Source organism: Tyto alba, unplaced genomic scaffold (genome assembly GCF_018691265.1).
Source record: "Tyto alba isolate M040663 unplaced genomic scaffold, T.alba_DEE_v4.0 Super-Scaffold_6, whole genome shotgun sequence".
Taxonomy (NCBI): Eukaryota; Metazoa; Chordata; class Aves; order Strigiformes; family Tytonidae; genus Tyto; species Tyto alba.
Genome location: NW_024881327.1, coordinates 45,518,238 through 45,540,561, shown reverse-complemented (window position 1 = coordinate 45,540,561; position 22,324 = coordinate 45,518,238). Strand labels below are relative to the sequence as shown.

General features: G+C 35.8%; 1 protein-coding gene across 2 annotated transcripts in view; it reads left to right on the top strand.

The window, feature by feature from the left end:
• Window positions 1–22,324, top strand: part of HTT (huntingtin) — an 85,738-nt gene that overhangs the window by 32,373 nt on the left and 31,041 nt on the right. For both annotated transcript variants that reach the window (XM_042807664.1, XM_032987320.2), the window contains 19 exons: window positions 570–690; window positions 889–965; window positions 3,244–3,395; window positions 3,820–4,022; window positions 4,879–5,002; window positions 5,706–5,833; window positions 6,538–6,648; window positions 7,201–7,278; window positions 7,937–8,160; window positions 8,754–8,832; window positions 8,962–9,123; window positions 9,807–9,862; window positions 10,662–10,810; window positions 11,458–11,594; window positions 13,651–13,767; window positions 15,583–15,705; window positions 16,244–16,482; window positions 17,808–17,950; window positions 21,223–21,430. In XM_042807664.1, coding sequence (XP_042663598.1) covers window positions 570–690; window positions 889–965; window positions 3,244–3,395; window positions 3,820–4,022; window positions 4,879–5,002; window positions 5,706–5,833; window positions 6,538–6,648; window positions 7,201–7,278; window positions 7,937–8,160; window positions 8,754–8,832; window positions 8,962–9,123; window positions 9,807–9,862; window positions 10,662–10,810; window positions 11,458–11,594; window positions 13,651–13,767; window positions 15,583–15,705; window positions 16,244–16,482; window positions 17,808–17,950; window positions 21,223–21,430 — 2,631 coding nt within the window. The remainder of the gene's footprint in view (window positions 1–569; window positions 691–888; window positions 966–3,243; window positions 3,396–3,819; window positions 4,023–4,878; window positions 5,003–5,705; window positions 5,834–6,537; window positions 6,649–7,200; window positions 7,279–7,936; window positions 8,161–8,753; window positions 8,833–8,961; window positions 9,124–9,806; window positions 9,863–10,661; window positions 10,811–11,457; window positions 11,595–13,650; window positions 13,768–15,582; window positions 15,706–16,243; window positions 16,483–17,807; window positions 17,951–21,222; window positions 21,431–22,324) is intronic.

Sequence of the window (22,324 nt, the reverse complement as noted above, 5' to 3'; positions counted from 1 at the left end):
TACACTTTCCTAAACTCTTCTGTTTAGATATCTTGTCTTATAAACAGTGTGAATTGTATATATTTATGGGGTCTGTGCTTCTATCAATTTGTCGTACAAAGTTTTAATTATGTACCTTTCCATACCTGATCTTGATAGTGTCACTCAAGATTTATACACTGTAGCATGGAAACAATGGAACTTTGTGGACAGTGTTACTTTGCATCTAAAATAGTTATTTTTCTATAGCAACATTCCAAAGTTTGTGAACATGCAAAAATGTTAGATGGATTTGAGCAAAAGCAAAGACTAATGTTAAATTGGTGGTGATTTCTAGAGCACCTAATTAGGCACTGAGAGTTAGTCTGCTGTTTCTGTTTGCTAACAAAGAGATTTGATTTAGAAACTAAATTGCTGTTGCTAGTACAGAAGCAAAATATTAAAATAAAGTGATATTTAGAGTGTTCTGAGATCGTATATTTTATAGACTGCTTATAAAATACATAGTAGTAATTAAAGTCATAATAATTTTTGAGCTGTTTCTTTTTTTTTAAGTACATGTTTTGGTGGTATAACTATTTTTATTTCAGAACATACAGAGGTTACAATATGCTGCAAAGTCCAACAGATGTCACTATGGAAAACAATCTCTCAAGGGTTATTGCAGCAATTTCCCATGCATTGACAATATCCACTACAAGAGCACTCACGGTGAGTTTTCGTAGTTGCTATAGTGGCTCATTTTCTTCCTGTCTCTTGCTTGTTTTATTTAATTCCTGACTATGTTTGTGTCTGCAGCTCTGGTACTGTGGCAATGGCAACAGTAATATATGTAATTCTCACCCTTAAGATTGTTGCTAACTCTTACAGTGATGAAATGGATTCAGTTCTTGGTGTTAACTTTTTCAGTTTGGCTGCTGTGAAGCTTTGTGTCTTCTCTCCACCACATTTCCAGTCTGCACCTGGAGCGTGGGATGGCACTGTGGGTATGTTCCCTCTTCTGTTATTCAAACTTCTGAAAGTCATGTTGGCGAAACAGAAGTACACCTATTTAGCTATTGGCAGTCCTGGTTTAGATATATCCTGTTAAGCTTATCTTGCAGTTATTTAAGAACTTTATACAGCGGAGTGTAACATCAGGTTGTCATGATGTTAAGAACTTCATCGTCTCTGAAACCACAGCACATATCACAGGGATTGGCTGCAACTGCTATAATAGAAAGATACATATGAAGAGCATCTATCAAAATAAGGAATAAGAGAAAATTTTCCATGAGTCCAAAAGAATGTTTATCTTCAGGATATTGTGTCATGTATCTCTCTTAATCAGAACATCATTTTCACCTTGATCTCATGTTTATGTTGAAAAACAGTGGGTTAAAGGAAGCTGGTTCATAATTGTGTTTATAACTATAAAAGTGCCAGATGCATTTAAATTGTTCTCATTTAGCACACTGGATGGAAACAGCAAATGAGATATCTATAATACTAAAGTGTTATATAGGTAATACATGATAGCCCTAAAGTACATACATTCTGAAGAATTTCTTTGGAAATTTAACTGCATTGTTGGCAACTCTAAAGCTTTGAGTTTGCCTCTGATGATCAATATGCTGTGCCATGTGAGCTGTAAAACTAGCTACTGAAGATGTGCATGTGTGGAGCTGTTTGGTTTTTAAATAGATTTAACACAATTTTTGTCAATTTTCTTCATTGCTGTCATTGTGTCTCTACTCTTACTTTACTTTTCTGGTATCCTGAAACTCTATTGCAAAATTTTATCTTTTTTAAAAACAAAACCCAAAAACCCAACAACAACAGAAAACAGCCCTCCCCCCAGCTGCTTTTCTTGTTGACATGCCCTTTTTTCCCTTGCCAGCCATAAGTGTAGCATGCTCTGTATATACATTCTATAAGATGTCTTTTGAGCTATAGGTCCAGTTTTAACCACTGGAGTAGGTTAGGATGTAAGCAGTACTTAGCTGAAAAATAAAATCAATGCAGAATTGCAACAATGTCTTCTGCTCTACCTACCTTAAAAAATGCTACTTTTAAGATGAATCTAGTAATCATCAGTGATGCAATGACATAGCCTTTGCCCTTTCTTCTGTTTCCTTCTTTACAAATTTTTGGCCCATGTTCATACCAATTTGGATTGTAATTTTATTTTTGTGGAATGATGTGAACATTTATCATTTTGGGCAATAGGAATATCATAACATGGATAATAACATGAGAATTTTGGCAAAATTCTTTTCTGTCATAAGTATTGTTCTTATGATTAAAAAGCTATTAGAACTGCTACATTCAGACTCTGTACAGCTCAACGTGGATTAATTAATGAGTTTCTAACTGTATGTAAAGTAAACAACACTTGCATATGAATATTTTTTTTTTTTTTTTGTAATGGAAGGCACTGTAATCACCTGTGTAGTTTGTCAGACTAATAGCTATACTTAGTGTAAATTTTATTTTCTGGAATTGCTCTAGTTATATTAGACCAGAGTGACTACATTAGAAGATTTTTTTAATTAAAAAAATATCCTGAAAAAAATCCCTTTATTTATACATTGCATAAAGTCTTTTCCCGAAAGAAAGTTAGTAGTATTGTAGAGGTCTCACAGCTTTGAATTGATGCATGTAATTCACATAGTATTCCAACAAACATCTGGTGATCTCTGCGTGCTCTTTTTGAGACTTGGCTTGTGTGGGAAAATCTAATTATAAAATTATTGTAAAGGAAAATATGGAATACAGCAGCAAATTACAATCTGGGAAAGAGTCCACCCATAAATCTAGATTATTTGATGCATTACAATTGTTTAATTAAATTCCTGTCACTTTAAAACAATGTCTTGTTACGTTGTGATACTACAGCTTATGTGTCCCATCCCTACCTTGCCTATGTGCAAGACTTTTAATTGGAAATAGTTCAGGACTGTGCTAGTTAGGAGTTAAATACAGAATTCTTCAGTTTATCAGTAGATGTCACTAGCAGGTTTGATATTTGCTATTTAAAAAAAAAAAAACCAAACAAACCCCAAACCAAAAACCACAAACATAACAGCTCTTCAAGAAGACATATCAGGTCTCTGCTGCAAATTGTTTTTTTAAGTCCTACGTAAGTGTTAAATGTGTATTTCTGTAGTACCGATATTTTTTTTTTTTAGACCAACAATCTACTTGACTGTTAATTTTCTTGAGAGTTTCAACTTCTCAAAAGGGGGGGAAAAAAGTCATGACCTTCCAAAATTAAACTTCCAGTGTTTCCCAGCCAAGTCCTTCAGATGAAGCTCAGAAGGGCTGCACCATTGGAATGGCCGGCATGATCCTGTCTCTCCTTTCATCAGCATGGTTCCCACTGGACCTCTCTGGACATCACGATGCTTTGATTTTGACTGGAAACTTGCTTGCAGGTAAGACAATACAAGAAAAGTAGGATTGTTCTGATATTTTCACCATCAATATCAGAAGGCCTGTATCTCATCCAATTCTGATTGCACACAACAAAATCCTTGCAAGATTGAGCAGAAGAGATGAAGAAGAGGGGACTTCTTGCACTCAGGAAGTTTGAAAAAATACTGCCTCAGAGCTGCAAATTTCTTCCAGTTGCCAAAGTGTGCAGTAGGCTTAGTACAGGTTGGGTACAAAGAATCAACATATTTTTACTGTTGTTTGAAACTATGCACCTACTCGCTGATTTTGAAAATATAGGCTCTGTTTTTTCTGTTTGAATTTCTGTTCATATAGAGATGATAACCATATAAGTATGCCTCTAAAATTTTCTGATACTTAATTCCAAGTTTTTATTTTCTTTAAGTAATGTGATTCCTATTGCAGCAAGTGCTCCCAGGTGCTTAAAGAATCCCTGGAGTGCTGAAGAAGATTCAAACCAGGGTGCTACAAAGCAGGAGGAACCCTGGCCAGCTCTGGCAGATCGAACTCTTGTTACTTTAGTAGAACAGCTCTTTTCTCATCTGCTGAAGGTCATTAATATTTGTGCACATGTAATGGATGATGTTGCTCCTGGCCCAGCAGTAAAGGTATGTATTAAAAATAAATAAAATTGTATGACTTAAATACTGCTGTGATACAAACCTCTTCAAGGCTTCATGTTTTAGAGTTGATACAGGTAACTGTCTAATACCTTGATAATACTACTCCACTATGGGAAGGAAAGCAAGTAACATGTAGAAGAATGATACGCATGTTCTTTTCATAGCAGGTTTATCTTTATTTCTGCAGTCTTTGTAATACTACTTTAGATTTTGAACCTTTTGTTCCTGGTGACTTCGCTTGAAACATTAATTCAGTGAGGAGTGTATCTAAGAAATGGAGTATTGGATTGCACACCCTGGCAAACATCTGTTGAATTTTGGGTTGGTTGGCTGGTTGTAATGCACTGAGCTCCTTTTGGGGCTGAAAGTAACTGTTCTATCTTTTGAATATCCTTCAAAATATTTTGACTTTGGAAAAGGCTTATATGAGGTACTTTGAGGTTTGGGTTTTTGTTTTGTGGTGGGATTTTTTTTTGAGACACCTATGTTTTAAGACTGATTAGTAACTGTAAGGCAATGTTACTGGAATTAGTAATTTCTTCCTCTTTTAAAAAAGTGAGAATATTTTTTGACACTCTTTTGTCTGGAATTAAAAGAAACTTTAGTTATTAAGGTCTTATTCCATTTTATTGACTTATACTGAATTTGAGAAGTAGAGAATATATTAAACTTCTTCCTTTTCACACAGGAAATTCATGTCCTGAGCCTGCGAGCTGAGACATTTTAATTTAACTGATATCAAATAAAGGGGAGTTTAAACAAAAGATGAATATGCTTGTATTTGTGTAAAGATTAAAAGCTATTTGTGCATTCAAAATTAATAAAACTTTTTTAATTCTAGGCAGCATTACCTTCTCTCACAAACCCACCTTCTCTTAGTCCAATTCGGAGGAAGGGGAAAGAGAGGGAATCTGTCGAACAGGCATCAGTGCCAATGAGCCCTAAAAAGGGTGAAACAAGTCCAGGTAAGCACACTTACTTGTATTAACTCTCCCACCTACCATCCCCACCTAAGTATGGTCATGGCATAGAGAGAAGAAATAGAACTGAGTAACTTGATTTCTGGAATTTTAGTTCAAAAGGCTGGCAGATCTACTGTCAGAAGTTCTTTTCAGTACTGCATTGCAGGAAAGGGAGCTGTGGGTGGGGGTTTCTTTACTGTTTTGTGTTTTATGAAAATTAACTGTACTTTTCAGAAACAAGATACTTCTGAGTCCTTTTTCTCACTGTTTTTCCGAGTCTACTCAACTATTGACTAAAATTAAGGAGTAATTTTTCCTTGTATTTTACTTAAAAGAAGTTTGAAAGTTGCTTTGCAACTTTTGGCAGAAGTAGCTTACATTGTTCTTGGAAACAAGATTCTGAATCTTGCAAACTTCTTTTTTCTTAGTAATGAATGAAGGAAATGGGTGTTAATTCTGTTTTGTAAATTGTACTTGAACTTCAGTAATGTTCCCTCTGGGTTAATTCCTCTTACCTCAGAGGGCTTGTTTCTTGGAATGCTAGTTCATTTTCTAGTTGTACCGCATGTGTTTTTGCAGTTGAAAATATGCATGTGGATCAAAAAATTCATGCTGTCTAATTCAGATATGGTAAATTAAGTTGAGTACGCATGTCATGAGCACCTTAGAAAAAGTATGTTGTGCTAATCTATGATACACTTTTAAGCTACTAGGCAAACGGATGCTACTGGGCCTGTTCCAACAAGTAAATCTTCTTCAGTAGGAAGCTTTTATCATCTTCCATCATATCTGAAGTTATACGATGTTTTGAAAGCAACCCATGCTAATTATAAGGTACTGCATAATATCACTGGATTGAATTAGAATGTGGTTGGGCAATCATTTTGTGTTTCTTTTAAACATGGCTTCGCTTGTATTGAGACTCACTTGTTTGCTTGTGTAAACACTATCCACACCAAAAAAAATATTTTAAAATCACAACCACCACCAATAAATCCAAACAAACAAAAACCCCTGTTAGGCATTGTCACCCTGTTGCTTGTTTCTCTGCTGTCGCTAATGCTGGTACCAAATGACCCTTCACTATCTTGGCAATACTGAATGGAACCCGATGTCTGTTCTCTCTGTGGTTTATTCTAGGATGGGTAAGCTTTTTCCTCATTAATATAACTAATAGAAGATATGTTCTCTAGAGGCTTGGTGATCTGATTTGTACACATAAGGGGGTGTACTCTTACCACACCTACTGTGTTTCTGAGAAATATATTATCCTTTCTCCAGTATTTGTCAGCATTCTAGGCCCGCTTGGATGTTGTAACTTCTTCAAGCTAGAAGATCCCTTTCTTTCTCTTAATCAAAATGAAATCCTACATTTCCAGCAATTCATAAGAGAGTCTAAGCTGTCAGTGGTGTTGATTGAACTATGCTGAAATTTTAGGCAAAAGATCATTTTGTGCCCATACCCATTTCTTTCTGTAATTTTATCTCCATGTCAAGTAACTGTTATGAAAAAGTGTGTTTTTACTTTTTGGGACCAGGTTACTTTGGATCTCCAGAACAGTAACGAAAAGTTTGGATGTTTCTTACGGTCTGCCTTAGATGTTCTGTCCCAAATCTTGGAACTTGCTACTCTTCAAGACATTGGGAAGGTATAAGATTTATGTGGTTTTTCTTTTGTAGTTAAGTTGTCCAATATCTGTGGTCTTTACTGGGGAAAAAGCACATATCATTGATTTTAAAATTCATACTGCTGAGAGAGACAGTAGTTCTAGAAGTGTTGTGCTGCACAGTGTTGGGTAAAGTGCTAAAGCACATTTTTTCCGGGTTAAATTGCTGCTGTTGAATAGTGAATTACTGTTTAATTTTCATATGGAGATTTTTCTTTCCAGCAAAATAGTTTGCCTTCAGTCTTTCTTACTATATTAATATATTTAAATATACTCATTAAATATACAAAATGTCAGAAGGTGTGCTGCTCTCCTTAATTGTGGTGTTAGGCATTGCGATATTTTGAGAGTAGGAGGCAGATCTTCCATTTTATTTCATTACATCCTTCCACAGCTTCCCTTAGTGTAGTTTTACTTATTAAAAATAAAAACAAAAACAAACCAACAAATGGTGCTATAGTCTAGTTTTCGTAGTAATGCTTTATATAATGAATAAAAATGCAATTAGATGCACTTGTTTTTCTGCTTGTCTAGTGTGTAGAAGAAATTTTGGGATACCTGAAATCATGTTTCAACAGAGAACCAACAATGGCAACAGTTTGTGTACAGCAGGTAAGGAGGTAATTTTTTGTGCATTACTAGAAGGTTAATCCTGGTGTCCTCTGGTTATTAATTGGATACTAAGACTGGCCATTCTTGTAAGGGAAGTGGTATGAAGAAACTGTAGCCCAGGTGGAGCAAACAGAGCATGTTTTCTTTAATTTTGGTGATTTGTTCTGAAACATGATACCATCTAAATAATATAGTTTCTTTTTGAACTGCTTCCAGTTCAGAGAACTATTTCAGCTAATGCTCAGAAAACAAGTTTGTTTCCTACCTTCCCTAATGTGTTCTGTAGCTAGTTATCTACATCAAAAGCCTGGAAAGCAAAGAACTGCCTTACTGATGGATTTCTTGTAGACTTTCAGTTAAATGTTTGGGTTCAAGTCATCAAAGATTAATTTTGGTGGGAGGTGAGCTTTAGTAGACTGTGTCGAGTTGTCACATAGAAATAGCACCAGTTGCGAAAAACAATCATATTTTGGGGGGGTGAGGTATGGATTGTTTCTTCTTTTCCAGCTTTTTTCTGTCCTCTTGTATTTGACTACATGATCCACAGTTTGCACTTTGAACTTTCCTATTAAGTCTTTTGGGAGGATGACAAGTCAAGTGTTGGGGGTTTTTTTCTTGAGATGTTAACTGTTTTTTTCTTTCCATTTTTCTTCTCTAGTTACTGAAAACATTATTTGGGACAAATCTGGCTTCTCAGTATGATGGCTTGTCTTCAAACCCCAACAAAGCTCAAGGCAAAGCTCAGCGCTTAGGTTCTTCCAATTTGAGACCTGGTCTCTATCATTACTGCTTTATGGCACCATACACACACTTTACACAGGCCCTTGCTGATGCGAGTCTAAGGAACATGGTTCAGGCTGAGCAGGAACACGATGCCTCAGGGTAACTTTCTTCCCTTACGATATAATGTTAATTTGAACTGGAATCTCTTTTTATTGTTTTTCATAAATGCAAATATCATAGCGGAGTTAAGTAACTTGAAATTATAGTATTGGGTATTATTTATTTCTTGTAGAATTTAACAGAGAAATTTTGTCTTGGTACGAGATCCTGAATGAAATACTATATTGATTATCACTAATGTGTTTTCCAAATCAAAGCTGAATCATTAAAATGGATATCACTTTTTTAAAAAGTTTTTTTAAAAGCATAATAGTTTTAAATACTGATATTCAAAACTATTTCATTAATTTGCTAATTATAGCAAATAGTCAGTAGTCTTAAAGAAAAGGCAGAATGATGACAAATCAAAGACCAGAAATTCTTTCTCAACTACGTACTTTTTGTCAACAAATTGATGTGATCTGATCAAAATCTGCTCTTTTGTTTTACTAAGATTCTTGAAGCAGTTAAGTAGATAAAGAAAAGTTGGCACTGGTAGAACAATATGCATCTAAGGAGAGTGTGTTTGTCCCTCCATTTTTTTTAACATGTATGGGGTTTTTGTTGTTGTTTTATTTTGTTTTTCATGACAGATGGTTTGATGTGCTGCAAAAAGTTTCTACACAGCTGAAAACTAGCATTACCAGTGCAGCAAAACATCGTGCTGATAAGGTACTTGTATCTATATGCCCTTGAAAGAGCTGTACCTTAGATTTAAAACATATTTCCTCCTTTTAAAACATAAGTTGGTTTTGGAGACCTGTTCATATGTTTGATTACTTGAAAATCTCTCTGTTACAGAATGCTATTCACAATCACATTCGTTTATTTGAACCCCTTGTCATAAAAGCATTGAAACAATATACTACAACAACATCAGTACAGCTGCAGAGACAAGTTCTAGATTTACTTGCTCAACTGGTTCAGCTACGAGTTAACTACTGTCTTCTGGATTCAGATCAGGTTGGTATGACAGTCAGTGTTGTTAAATAAAACTTCATTTACAGATAGAAATACTTTTTTTTCTATATTGAGAGTATGAACTTCAACTAATGGTGAGCATTGTGGTTGACAACCATTATTTAATTTTAATGATGGGGAAGCTAGTGGCAAATGCAGTAGTCTGTGTGGTTGTCCATATAAGCAGTAAATTTGTAACATAAAATGTGTTTTATTTACAAGTGTCTTATTTACCACAGTATTTTCAGGTTTATAACCTAGTGTGAGTTGCATTACGTAACTTTCCTCTGAGTTTGTGCACAGGTAAATCTTTTCAGTGCGTGAATATTTTGGATTTTATCTTGGTTTAGAGCTAGATTTTTGGTTGATTCTTAACTACTTGACTGTAATGCCTCAAATAGTGTGTGTTACATAAATGAGAAAGTTATACTTAAAAATATATAAACTACAGGTAAAATGTGGCATAAGTTCATGCAAACTGTAATAACTTCAGTAAGATTTTCAAGATCTTCTGTAAGTGTAGAGGGAACACTTCATAACATAATAGAATGAACTATAAGTATAAATGATTTTTGGTGCCCGTCTTTCCTTTTTCTCTCAAACACACGCACTTTTATAACTTTGTCAGAATGAATTAAAATGAGAATTAATGTCTCTATCTGCTGTACACTTTATTCTTTCTTTAGGTGTTCATTGGATTTGTGCTAAAGCAGTTTGAATACATTGAAGTAGGACAGTTCAGGTATGAAATTAGCAAAGATCCTTTGAACAGTGTGGATTTACAACTGTCTTGTTCTGAATCACATAGTGATTAGTTTTGCTGGTGAGAAAAAAAGTTACCTTCTGGGTAGCATGCTTGTTTATTCTGAGGCTCCAGTGGTAGCCCTTTCAAATGATTTAGGTTCCATGTGGCTGAAGAAATCAGGAAGTAGCATGGAAAAAAAAAAATAAAACTATGTTACTCAGTTTCTTCATTTGGTATTATAAAACCATTCTTTTGGGACACAGACACACACCCCACCCACACTCAGCCAAAGCTGTGCTTTCAGAAATCCACCCTTCATTGCTAAGATTTCATTGCTAAGATTCAGTCGCTGAAGGGAGAGCTCCTTCTTCCTATTGTGGATTCAGTGTGAATAAGTATGTATTCTGATCTGCTGGTATATTTTGTATAGTATCTATTGGACCATAAGCAATGGAGTGGAATTTCTGTTAGCTATTTTTGGTTTTTCTCACACTTGAGATTATACAAAGAGATAAGTGGGTTATTTGCTCTTGTGGGTCTCCTACAGAAATACTTCAATGTGTGTCATGTACATTAGATAGTATGTTATAATATTAGTAACTGCGTAATAATCAAAGCTTGAAAGAAATCCATTGGGGAAAAAAAAACATAGTAAAGAACAGGGCACAGAAATTATAGAAATACTGCGTGAAAGCAGAACACATTGTTACAAAAAAGATCTTACTGTAAAACGATTCACTTTTACTGAACAGACTTGTACAATTCAGAATTAACAATTTTACTTTTTTGTTTTCAGGGAATCTGAAGCAATTATTCCTAATATCTTTTTTTTCCTGGTGTTGCTGTCTTATGAGCGGTATCATTCCAAACAAATAATTGGAATTCCTAAGATCATTCAGCTGTGTGATGGTATCATGGCCAGTGGAAGGAAAGCTGTTACACATGGTAATTCAGACAAACAAACAAAAACAACAAAAAGGCACCAGCACTAATATTAGTAGTAGTTCAGCAATAAAACCAGTATTGAATACTAAGCTATAGAAAACTGTAATCATACTGAATATTCCAGAAGACACTAACTTTTACATTCTTAATATATGAAATAAGACTTACTTAATTCCTTTGGAAAGTTTATTGTTCCCTACTAACACTGCTACCCCATATTTTTCACTGTACTTAATAGCAATAAAGATTTTAGTTGGATCTTTTAGATAAGTTCACAACACAGCAGTACTTTAAAGACTTTGATTTTAATTTTTAGTCCCCTTCCCTTTTCCTCCACTTTCAACCTTTAAGTAGAAGCATCTCACACTTTCCAGTGACTCTGCTGAGAAATACTTTCTAAAAATATATATTTTAACTCTATGAGAATGGGCAAATGTGTCCATAATATAAATTTTCTACTAGAAATAAAAATATAAAAATTATTATGCATGATAAGTTTGGGGGTTGTTTTGGGGTTTTTTTTAGGGATGGGCAAAACCTTTAATAAACTAAAGCACAGTTTACTTCTAGTAGCTGAACTGTTAGAACAAGCAAACACTGTTCAAAAATGTCTTCTCTCATGATAAAACAAACCAATGTCATTTCAGCAATACCAGCTCTGCAACCCATTGTTCATGATCTCTTTGTCTTAAGAGGAACAAACAAAGCTGATGCTGGAAAAGAGTTGGAAACACAAAAGGAAGTGGTAGTGTCAATGCTGCTGAGACTTATTCAATACCATCAGGTAAGGGAGGAAGATAGAGTGTCCCTGTTTACAGTCTCTAAAAGAATAACATCGCTTTGACTACTAAACATGCTTCAGGCAATATTAATGATTTTCTATACAAAACTTGAATAGCTGGACTCTGTGTGTGATCTTTCCTCAGACAGAGAGAGTATGCAAAGATTTTTGGGGGTAGGGGAAAGGTTCTGCACTACAAGTCAAATAACATGTCTGTGGGATTTTATAGTCAAGCCTCAGGAACAAAGCACTGAAAAGCTCCAGTTAGGATCATGATCTTGGTTGTGTTGCAGATAGAATAAACAGAAGGTTAGTAGAAGAGTTGTAATAAATTAGGATTCAAGAAACTTGAAAGAATGGGAATAAAAGTGGAAGAGAGGACAGGATTGAAAGTAGAAAACGTGTTGCATAGAGATTATTTAGGTGTTGCTGTACAATAGCAATATCTTCAATAACATTTAAAAATATTAATTATTTGAATAAGGTAATGAAACTAGTAGTAGATGGTTGTTAGCACTCATTACTTTGCCCCAGACCTCATGGGTTTGGAAAACATTTCTGCCTTGTAGGAGTATAGGAATGACTGTCTTCAATATACTTTGGTTAAAAGAAATACATAAAAGTACTTTTAAGAGAAAGTCACATAATTAACATGGGATCTTACTGCTTATTCAGGTGCTTAACAAACTTAATGTGCTTTTCCTTTCATATTGTGAAAATGCAATTCTAGTGTATGCTAATGTAAGCTATGTATTTTCTGAGAATAGTTGGAAGAAAAGACAGTACATCTTGTCAAAATAATTTGCTAGAACTGCGTGTTCAGATTAGGATAATTTTGTGTATCCACATTTTCTTTTGAATTTGTAGTTTTATAATCATAAAATGACTAATATAACTATATGAAATGACACTTTGTAGACACATGATGTGAAATAGTGAATAACTTTGTGTTACATAAGGTACTGCTATTGCTAGCAGATACCTTTCTGACACACTTAACCTATTCAAGACCACCCATGCACTGCTCATCCCACGCCATCCCATTTGTAGTTCTCATTCTGTCCTGTTCTGCTGGTGCAGTACATGTAAACTAACCCCTGGGCAGTTCTGTTGTTTCCTGGCTGTAGCTAGGATGTTCTGCAGTGGTGTCTCTGTAATTTGAGAGGCTCCAAGAGCTGCAACCTTTAACTTTTTTCTGTTACAACTGTAGCTACCATCCATGGAGTGCCTGAATTCAAGTCATTCAGCCCAGAATCGCTCCTATCTCCTCTCTCATGAGAAAGCTTTTTGGGAAGAAAGTAATCTGGTGATCTCTTTTTCTTTTTCTTCTAATTGGCTGCATTTCTGAATCTGAACTGCTTGAATTTCTTTTACAAGTGCTCCATCTAACTAGTCTTCTGAACCAGATTCTTTTGTCCCACTTCCCAGTCCATATATTAACATTCCTGCTTGCTGTGTCCTTGGCCTGTCTATCCTTGAAAGTGTGGTCTCTATAACCCTCAAACAGGTAACACATTCAGCTACTAGAGTGATCCTTGCTGTTGGTGTGCTCCATTATATGCTCTCCGATACGCTTTTATATGAAAGTGACATATCTCAGGTGAATGAGCTCCATAAAAATATCTATTGTGTTTCCTTGACCAAATTTTAAACTTTTTGAGCTAGAATAAAGGAAGAATATACATATGGAAAATTGCTCTCATTCTTCCTCCCCTTTTTGTTGAGTATGTGGTGAAGCATTTACATTTACTATACCTTTTACAGTTGTTTCAGCAGACTTTTGACAAATGCCATTTAAAAAGGAGCAAGAAAGTTTTTTTTCCCACCTCTAGTTTATAGAAGTAGCTGGAAAATTCTTAAAAAAAAAAAATCAACAACAACAAAAATAACTAAGATCAAGTTTTTAACCTGAAAATGGGGTTTTAGAAATATGGATTTTCTTTTCATTTTGCTTTTTGGCAGATGGGTGAAACAGTAAATGTTTTTCCCACTATGGTATTACTTAAATGTTTCCTGTTACTGTGGGTGTTTACTTGCATTCTTTTGTACTTTTCCTCAGGTGCTAGAAATGTTCATCTTGGTATTGCAACAGTGTCATAAAGAAAATGAAGACAAATGGAAAAGATTGTCTCGGCAAATAGCTGACATTATTCTCCCAATGCTTGCAAAACAACAGGTTGTTATATGATTTTTTTAAATCAACAATGATCTAAAATAATTGTTATAGTGTATGTATCAGTAATGGCTGTGGGTATTGCAGGTTTGTTTTGTTTTTTATATGAAGACAGATTTTCTTGAAAATGTGGTTGCCATCTCTGGCAAAACAATTACTTCAGGCTAAACTGAGTCTTTGAAGTGATAATGGTCATACTTAAATGCGTGATGTATGTGTAGTATCTTCAAGGCTGTTTCTAGATGAAGCTCATTCTACTTCTCTTACATACATGATTATATCAGAGCACTTATTAAACGGTGTGAAGGTTCTCCCATATTTATAGAATGTCAAAATTATTTTTTCATAACTGCAGTCTGCCTAGTTGCATTTTTACTTAGCAGTGAGAATGAAAAGATATAGTCTGAAACTGCATTAATAAATCACAGAATCATGGAATAATTGAGGTTGAAGCGGACATCTTAATATTGTCTTCCCCTCAAAGCAGGGTCTACTGGAGCAGGTTGCTTAGGACCATGTCCAGTCAAGTTTTGACAGTCTCCCAAGGATGGAGTCTCCGTAACATCTCTGGGCAACCTCTTCCGGTGTGCGAGCATCCTCACAGGCAGAAAACAAACAAATAAATAAATACAGGAAATTCCATTTAAATATAGTTTTTATTTCAATTTGTGCCTATTGCCTTTCATCCTGGTACTGGGTACCACTGAAAAGATTCTGGCTCTGTTCTGTACTTGTGTTGTCTTCTCCCCCTGCTTTCCCTGGTCAGATACTTGTACACATAGATAAAGATCCCCCTGAACCTTCTCCGGCTGAAAAATCTCAGCTGCCCCTTGTCTGACAGATGCTACAAGCCTGTAATGATCTGTGTGGCTTTCTGCTGGACTCCCTCCAGTGTGTACATGTCTCTTTTGCTGGACTGCACCCTGAGGACAGAGAGTAGGCCCTTTGTATCTGGGAAGAAGGGAAGACTCCTTTCCGGAGAATGATTTTCAGTGCTGTTCCCTGAGCAACAGAGGAATTGTCTTCAATACACCTTTCCTGGAATTAGAAATAGTTTCTTCAAAGATAAACTAAAAGTAGTGAAATTGTGCCTTTAACGTTCTTTACTCCATGATGACAGATCCCCACTCCCATGAGGAGATTTCATGGCTGAGGGAGTGGGCAGTTATTGTGTATCAGACAACAGTTTTTGAGCAAATTGGAATTGCCTTTGTTTTATATGAATTTGTGCACATCTTCAACTATCAGATTACTTAAGCAAGATAGGGTCATCTAGATTTCAAGTCCAGTTCTTTGCTTTGTGCAGTTGATTGTTTTATAATTTAACTAAAAAACTGATCAAGGAAGGTGTCCTGCCTCTGTTACTGCAGTGTAATAACATTGTAGCTGTTCACTTTTCTGATGATCAGGATTTATTTTTTTTTCCTCCCAGTTATCTGCTTAAATTTATTCACAACCAGCTTTGCTGTCTATAAATATGCCTGGTAGGATGTGCAGGGAGGAGAAAAGTTACTAAATTTCACAAGTCAGTCTTTTGGTCCTATTCTGAATATGGCATATTTCTCCTAATAAAATATGTGGTATGTATATGGGATTTCATATGGTGGATTTTTGTCTCAGAAGTCCTATGTAGGAAGGCCTGCAATGAACTTTCATTTACCTTTCATAGATTTTGGTTGCTCTAAATTGTGTACTGTAAAGGACAGCTTTATTACACACAGGTTGTCATAGAAATGTTTAGAACTTGAAGTAGTAGTTTTGTTTTGCAGTCATCTTTAGTGGATAGTTACAAATTAGTTTTGTGGTTTTCTTTTACAGATGCATATAGACTCTCATGATGCTCTGGGAGTGCTGAACACTTTGTTTGAAATTTTGGCTCCTTCATCCCTTCGCCCTGTAGACATGCTTTTAAGGAGTATGTTTGTTACTCCTAAAACAATGGTAAGTGGTTGTTTCCAGAGAAGAGAGGATCTTGTGTCTTTCATGCAAAACAAAAGAACATGTGTTTCCCTTTCTTAATTTACAATGTGGTGTTAAAATACCTGCAGAAGATTTTAGGAAAGAATTGGTTAAATCTAATATGACTTACAACTGGCAGCACTTTATACAGGAACATTCTGCTTATGGATTACTTGCCTTCATTTTGTATTTTGAGGATCAGGAATATAGAGTAACGTGCTGTTATAATAACTTCTAGAATGAAATTTAGTAGGTAAATAATATTTTTCTTATGTAAGTATTAGTACCGGTTATGTAGTTGAGAGATTGTTTAACAGAGTGAACATAAGCTTGATGGTTAGCACAAGAACCGCATTTTGGAAGACCTTGAACATAAAAGTTATCTCCTGCTTGCTTCATTCCCAGAATGGTCTGATTTTATACAGTAGCTAATGAAATTTTTTTTTTTTTAATACATTCATATGTTATGTTTTTTAACTTCAAAAGTATTTTATCTTCTGCATTTTTGTGTTTGTGTTAGGCATCAGTGAGCACTATCCAGCTGTGGATTTCTGGAATTCTAGCTATCCTTAGAGTTCTGATTTCACAGTCAACAGAAGACATTGTTCTATCCCGTATACAAGAGCTTTCCTTCTCACCATATTTGATTTCATGTCAAGCAATTAACAAACTTAGACATGGAGAAAATAACGTATCCACACCAGAGGATTGCACTGAGGTTAAGCAGCCTAAGTATCTGCCTGAAGAAACGTTTTCTAGGTATGTTGTCTTTTCAGTAGTTTAGGGGAAAGATTAAGATGTCTGAGAAATCACAAATATATTGTGCAATATATACACATGTATAGAACTTTTATCTGATAGGAATTAAGTCTGTTAATAAATTGATATGGGAGGAATGTGTGTGGAGGAAGGAATAATGAGATGGACAGTAGAGGGAGGAGATGAGCAGTTTGTAGTCGGGACTTTGGACTGTTCTGATACCTCTGTGGAGCCAAGTGAAGGACCTAATCGATCTGTTAAAATGGGTGAATCCTGCACTTAAGTTTTTGGACCCAATTTTTCTATCTGGTTAACTGTTTCCTTCCTCTCTCTCTGGGGACTAAAAGATGAGTCATTCCCTTAGTAGAAGCCCAGGTTCTCTACTAGAATCTTAGCAGCAGATGGATTCAAATCCATTAAGTTAGTCCTGCTCTTTGTTTCCTATTTTTAAAGAGCTGGCTTTGTCTAGTTAGCTTCCCATGCTGATGTCCTTGGAGAGTGACAAACTTCAGGCAAAAGTATGGAGAGATGGCAATGGTACTATGTTGACATAATGTTTGTCATTAAGGCATTATGTTTTAATGTGGTGGGAAGCCTTTGAAATAACAATTTGCTTAAGAAATTAAGAACTTTTTAGTCAAGTGTGGAACTTCAGATAACAATAAAATGCTGTTTCTTATAATTCAACTCACTGTCAGGGTGATGGGTAGAGGGAGAAGGGGCTTCTGGACTCCCTTAATGTGACTTTATGTCCAACAGGAGTGAGTTGAGGGAACAATTATGGCCAGCAGCAAGGCTGACTTTCCTCAAATGCCCTTTTCTGGTGTTTCTTTTGATCTTTTTCCCTGCCTGGAGGTTTGATATGGAACCTGTGTGGTAGAGTGTAGATAGATGAGGCTGTAAACAGCTGGATTACTGTGATTTGCTGAGTTACTCCTCCTCAGCTGAGCTGTGGTAACTGTCATGGTACGTTTTTAGCCCGTTGCAAATCACTGTAAAGACACCATAGCATTTGAATGTTTGCTGTGTAAGTGAAGTGGGCTGATATATGCATGCTATCACAACTTTAGCTGATGAGTAGATAACCCAGATCCAATATGTAATTATTGAAGTGCTTGTGATCATCTTTTCGTACCTATAGTGTCATATTTCTTTTAGGCCAATCTGTTCTGTAGCAATTAATTTAGCAACCTATTTAGGATGAATGGACAAGGACTTTATATTTTATTTTTCAAACTTACTGAGTTTCATGGGCAAACCTCATCTTATTCTGAAAATTGCTACATTGATTGTTTCTCTGTTGACTGTATATATGTTTTTTCAAGGTTCTTGCTACAACTGGTTGGCATTCTATTGGAAGATATTGTTACCAAACAGCTGAAAGTGGACATGAATGAGCAACAGCATACTTTCTACTGCCAGGAGCTGGGCACACTGCTTATGTGCTTAATACATATCTTCAAATCAGGTAATGGTTTAAATATTGCTTTGTGCTGTAGCATGGAGTGGTGGGGTGGTTTTTCAGTACTGAGACAATTGTCAAATGCGCTGAACTACTGAGATCCTTCAGCACCTGAAGGTGCTGAAGACATTCTATCCTACTGAGTATAAAGAACCTTCCAAACTTTGTGCTTGTGCATGCAGGGCATATTTTTCACATTTATTCTATGTGGAACAAAGCTGGTAGGTGTGTTTAGGCTTAAAATCCTGAGTTATAGACCACTGGTTCAGAGTCATGACAAAAGACAAAATAGGTTCTTGTTCTTTGTCCTAATTAATAAAAATACTAAAACCAACACAAAACCAAAACACAAACAAACAAACAAAAAAAAAAAACACCACAAAACACTTCAAATAAACAACCAACTAAAAATCAAAATCAGAAAAGTAGGAGAGGTAGTACTGTTCCACCTAGCTGATCTTGAGCTCCTTTCTTCAGGTTTGGGAATTCTGCCTTAGCTGTCTTCTGCTAGATATCCTAATTCCTTAGTCCTTAGCCTGATTCCATAGTTTTGTTTTCCTAATAGTGGCTCTATCTTCCCTTTCTTTTATTCTTTTCTTTCCTATTACTGTCCTTTTTGCCTTCAGATTTTCAGCCTGCAGCTAAAGTCCAACCTTACATTACAGTAGTTGGCTGCGATTTAAAAGGTCTTGGCACAAGTTCCTGGTTCTTCATAGACTTCCTTACAGATATGGGACAAAGAACTCTGTATTCCATGGCCTCATCTGTAAAATGGGAGTTACAGTACTTCACTACTTATCAGATGTGAATAACAGAAAAAGTCCACAGGGAATACTATTGTTAGACATTTAACATGATTCTGTGCTCTCTTGTATCCCAACAACCTCTAATCATATTTTTTAAGTTCTTCCTACAGAGTTCAGCTATAAAAGTCCTTTCTTGAGGAAGAACTTAGTTCTGTTCCTGTCATTGCTTCTAGCTGCTTCTTGCAAACATAAGTATTGTAAATGTAGATTTAAAATAAATAAATAAAGTGCTGATGGAAGTGTTCTGGGTCTTCAACTGGTTCTCTATCAAAGCTCAAAGCTTCTGTATTGCCTTGATTTAACTTGCAGTAGCTTTACTCCTGGTCTTTAGTGACAGTAACAAGTAATGAATGGGGAACCATTTGAATTATGTTGTGAGTTTGTGCAACTGTGATTGGATGACGTTTTGTCTTTTGACTTGCTGGAAGAGAGCTTTGATTTAAGTATTGAAGTCCTCCAAACCTAGGTTCTTGTTGCAAATACTCCGGGGTTGTGCATGAAGAGGCACAAAATACGGTGATAGTTATAAAAACCTTCCTTGATCTTTGTTTTAGGCATGCTTTAGGGCACAGGACTCTGGTTGTAGTGAGTGATAGTTCTATTTTTCCCATGTGTCTGTTACAATAATAACTAAGTGTTTATACTATTAATTTCTGTTATGGAGACATGTTTGATACAAACATTATAACAAAGTTACTTACACCAAGGTGATTAGGAGTAAGCGATTAAATGGTGTCAAGACAGGACTAATGAAATCAGAGAATCAAGCTGGTTACTGAAATCCGGGAAGTGGGTTCTTCCCCAGTGGGAGCTGGGGATAATGGAAGGGAAAGACTCGGCTAATTCTGCTACAGTGTCTGGCTTCCGAGATGCACTGTGAGTCTTGCCAGGAACTATGCAGAAATTTTCATGCAAAATTAAAATGAAATATTAAAGTACTCATGCAGAGCACTGGGATACATGTATTGCATGATCTCTATAAATTAAATCAATGTAAGGCTACAAATCAACTCTAAAGTACTAGCAGTGATGTGGCTGCTTTCTACAGTGTAAGAGTAGAATTGAAGTTGATGAGACACCTGGGCTGTATTTTCATGTCATACCGTTGTCTTTCAGGTTTAGGCTTAACTAAGTGCCTGGTTTTGTAATACTTTTGTTCAGTTAAAACATCTAAATTCTTTTTTCTAAGTTATATTCTCCTAACTACAGGTGCAGCTTAGAGTAATTTGTGTCTGTGAATAAGGTGTTGTGTCATTTTTAACCACTATTCTGCTTGAATGTTTTGTCTTCTCACCCATTATAGTCTTCTTAAAATTTGAACATTCCTGACTCCTATGTATTCAACTATAGGAAACTACCAGAGTAGAAACGAACATTTTCAGTGTGCTACTTTGAAGTTAGTAGAAATAAAAGGCATAGATGAAGTGAAAAGATGATCATACAGTGGATTTCATGACTGTAGGAAGTCACTAGATGGTGCAATTACTGCAAATGCAGGAATCTGGAATGGTAATAGCACTGGTTTGCTAGTAAGAGGAACCAGAGTTTTGAGACTCAGTTATTTTTCCCATTCGCTGCTATTTACATTGCATATTTATTGGTCCTGGGGGCAGCTTAAACTGGTCCATATGGCTGTGGAATTTACAGCTTCATTTTTCTGTATATTTGACAAAGCAAGCAAGCAACACTACAGGTCTCCTTCATTATTCTGATTAGCTTTTGGTTTCTAACTGGTTCTGAAGAAGCCCTTTTTTCCTCAATCTTATCTTCTTACAGAAACTCAAGATGTCCTGTACAACTTTGTCCATTTTCCTTGTTTTCCCACCCTTCATTTTGTCATATGAATACAGAATCAGCAAGTCAGAAGGCAAAGCCTTTATGCCAAGTGTTTAGTATGAAGAATAATGACTTTTCTCCATTTGAAAACATTTACTTTTTGCACGTCAGAAATTGGATGGCAGGGTGTCAGTTTAGTTTCAACTAAGTCTATTTGGGAAGCCATCGTCTGAAGTAATGTACTTGTAAGCAATCTTCCTTAGCATGTAGAATAGTAGTTACAGCATAGTTCTAATTAAGAACTTCTGCGTTTTACTTTATAGACAGAGCAAATGACAACAGCAAAGTCCTGGTCTATAATTAACAATTTTAAATTTGGTGGAGGTTTTCATGTATCAGAAACTTTCTGATGCATGACAGACAAAAAGTTGAGAAGATAGGTTTCATTACAATTCTAGTCTATCTAAAGCATTATTTATTGAATCTGGGAGCTGATCATTACTGGTTTACACACTGCTCTTGAGCAAACTCCATGACTTGCTTTACATTTGTAAAACCACTTAGGATATATCTTTCAAGAATGGTAGTGCCTTATGAAGCAACGAGATTTGTATTCTTAGGATATCCTGAATAGTTTTGAAACTTCAGAATTCAGACTAAAGCATAGTTAGTCTAACATGCTTTTATTGTTTTCAGGGATGTTTAGAAGAATCACAGCTGCAGCCACCAGACTTTTTACAGGAGATGGATCTGATGGTAGTTTCTATACACTTGAAAGTTTGAGTGACCTTGTTCAGTCCATGATTCCCACACATCCTTCTTTAGTTCTCCTCTGGTGTCAAATCCTTCTTCTTGTCAATTATACGAACTACAACTGGTGGTCAGAAGTGCATCAAACCCCAAAGTAAGATTTGGTTTTGATTCCTAGTAGTCGTAGTGTGTCTCAATTTTATTTGCTAAAATTATGTTTTAAGAATCTAGCTTTTTTTCTGAAATAGATAGTTGTGCATTTATTGTATGTGTATACGTATTGTCTGTTCTGATATCAGTATGTCTTTCAAACTAAAGAAATATGTCTTGCACTCAGTTATTCCTCAAAAGAACTACCAGGTAATCTCTCTACTTTTAAGGCAAGAAAGCTTCATATGTGTACTACTTTTAATTAAAATTATGGAAATAACTATGACAAAATATTCAGTATTTTGTATTTCATGTTCCTATGGAGACTTTGTATTTTGCCTTATAGCAAATAACCAGCCAGTGCAGATGATTATACACTGTTGTGTTTATGAAAATACAATCTGCTCAGTATAACTGTAGTTATATCTATTCTCTGTTCTCAGTGGGTCTATTACTAAATGCTATCAAAACATAGTATCAGCACCATGCTGATTCGTTAGCATCAAGCACCATAGTAACCTCACAACATTAATGGTCTGAAATTCAGAGATTTGGTCTAAAATGAGAGTTCTCTTCATCTGAAGTTAGCTCATCCCACCCATCGAGCATTGGAATGATTCGTCCTCTGGGGGGTGAGGAAGATACCGTGGGTGGGTATCCCTCTCTTAACTGTAGAGGGAGATTAGCAGCTGACTTGAGAGACATTTCTGATGCTTGTGCCGTGAATGTTAGGAAAAACTAATCTTGCTCTACAGCATGAGTGGATCGGTACTTGCCCAAATGCGAAATTCTTGCCTCAGTTCAACGTCATGATGTGAAAAAATATTATTATAATTTGAGGAAACATGATATTACCAGACTTATGAGCAAAGCAGAGCAACTTAAATAGCTATGGTGA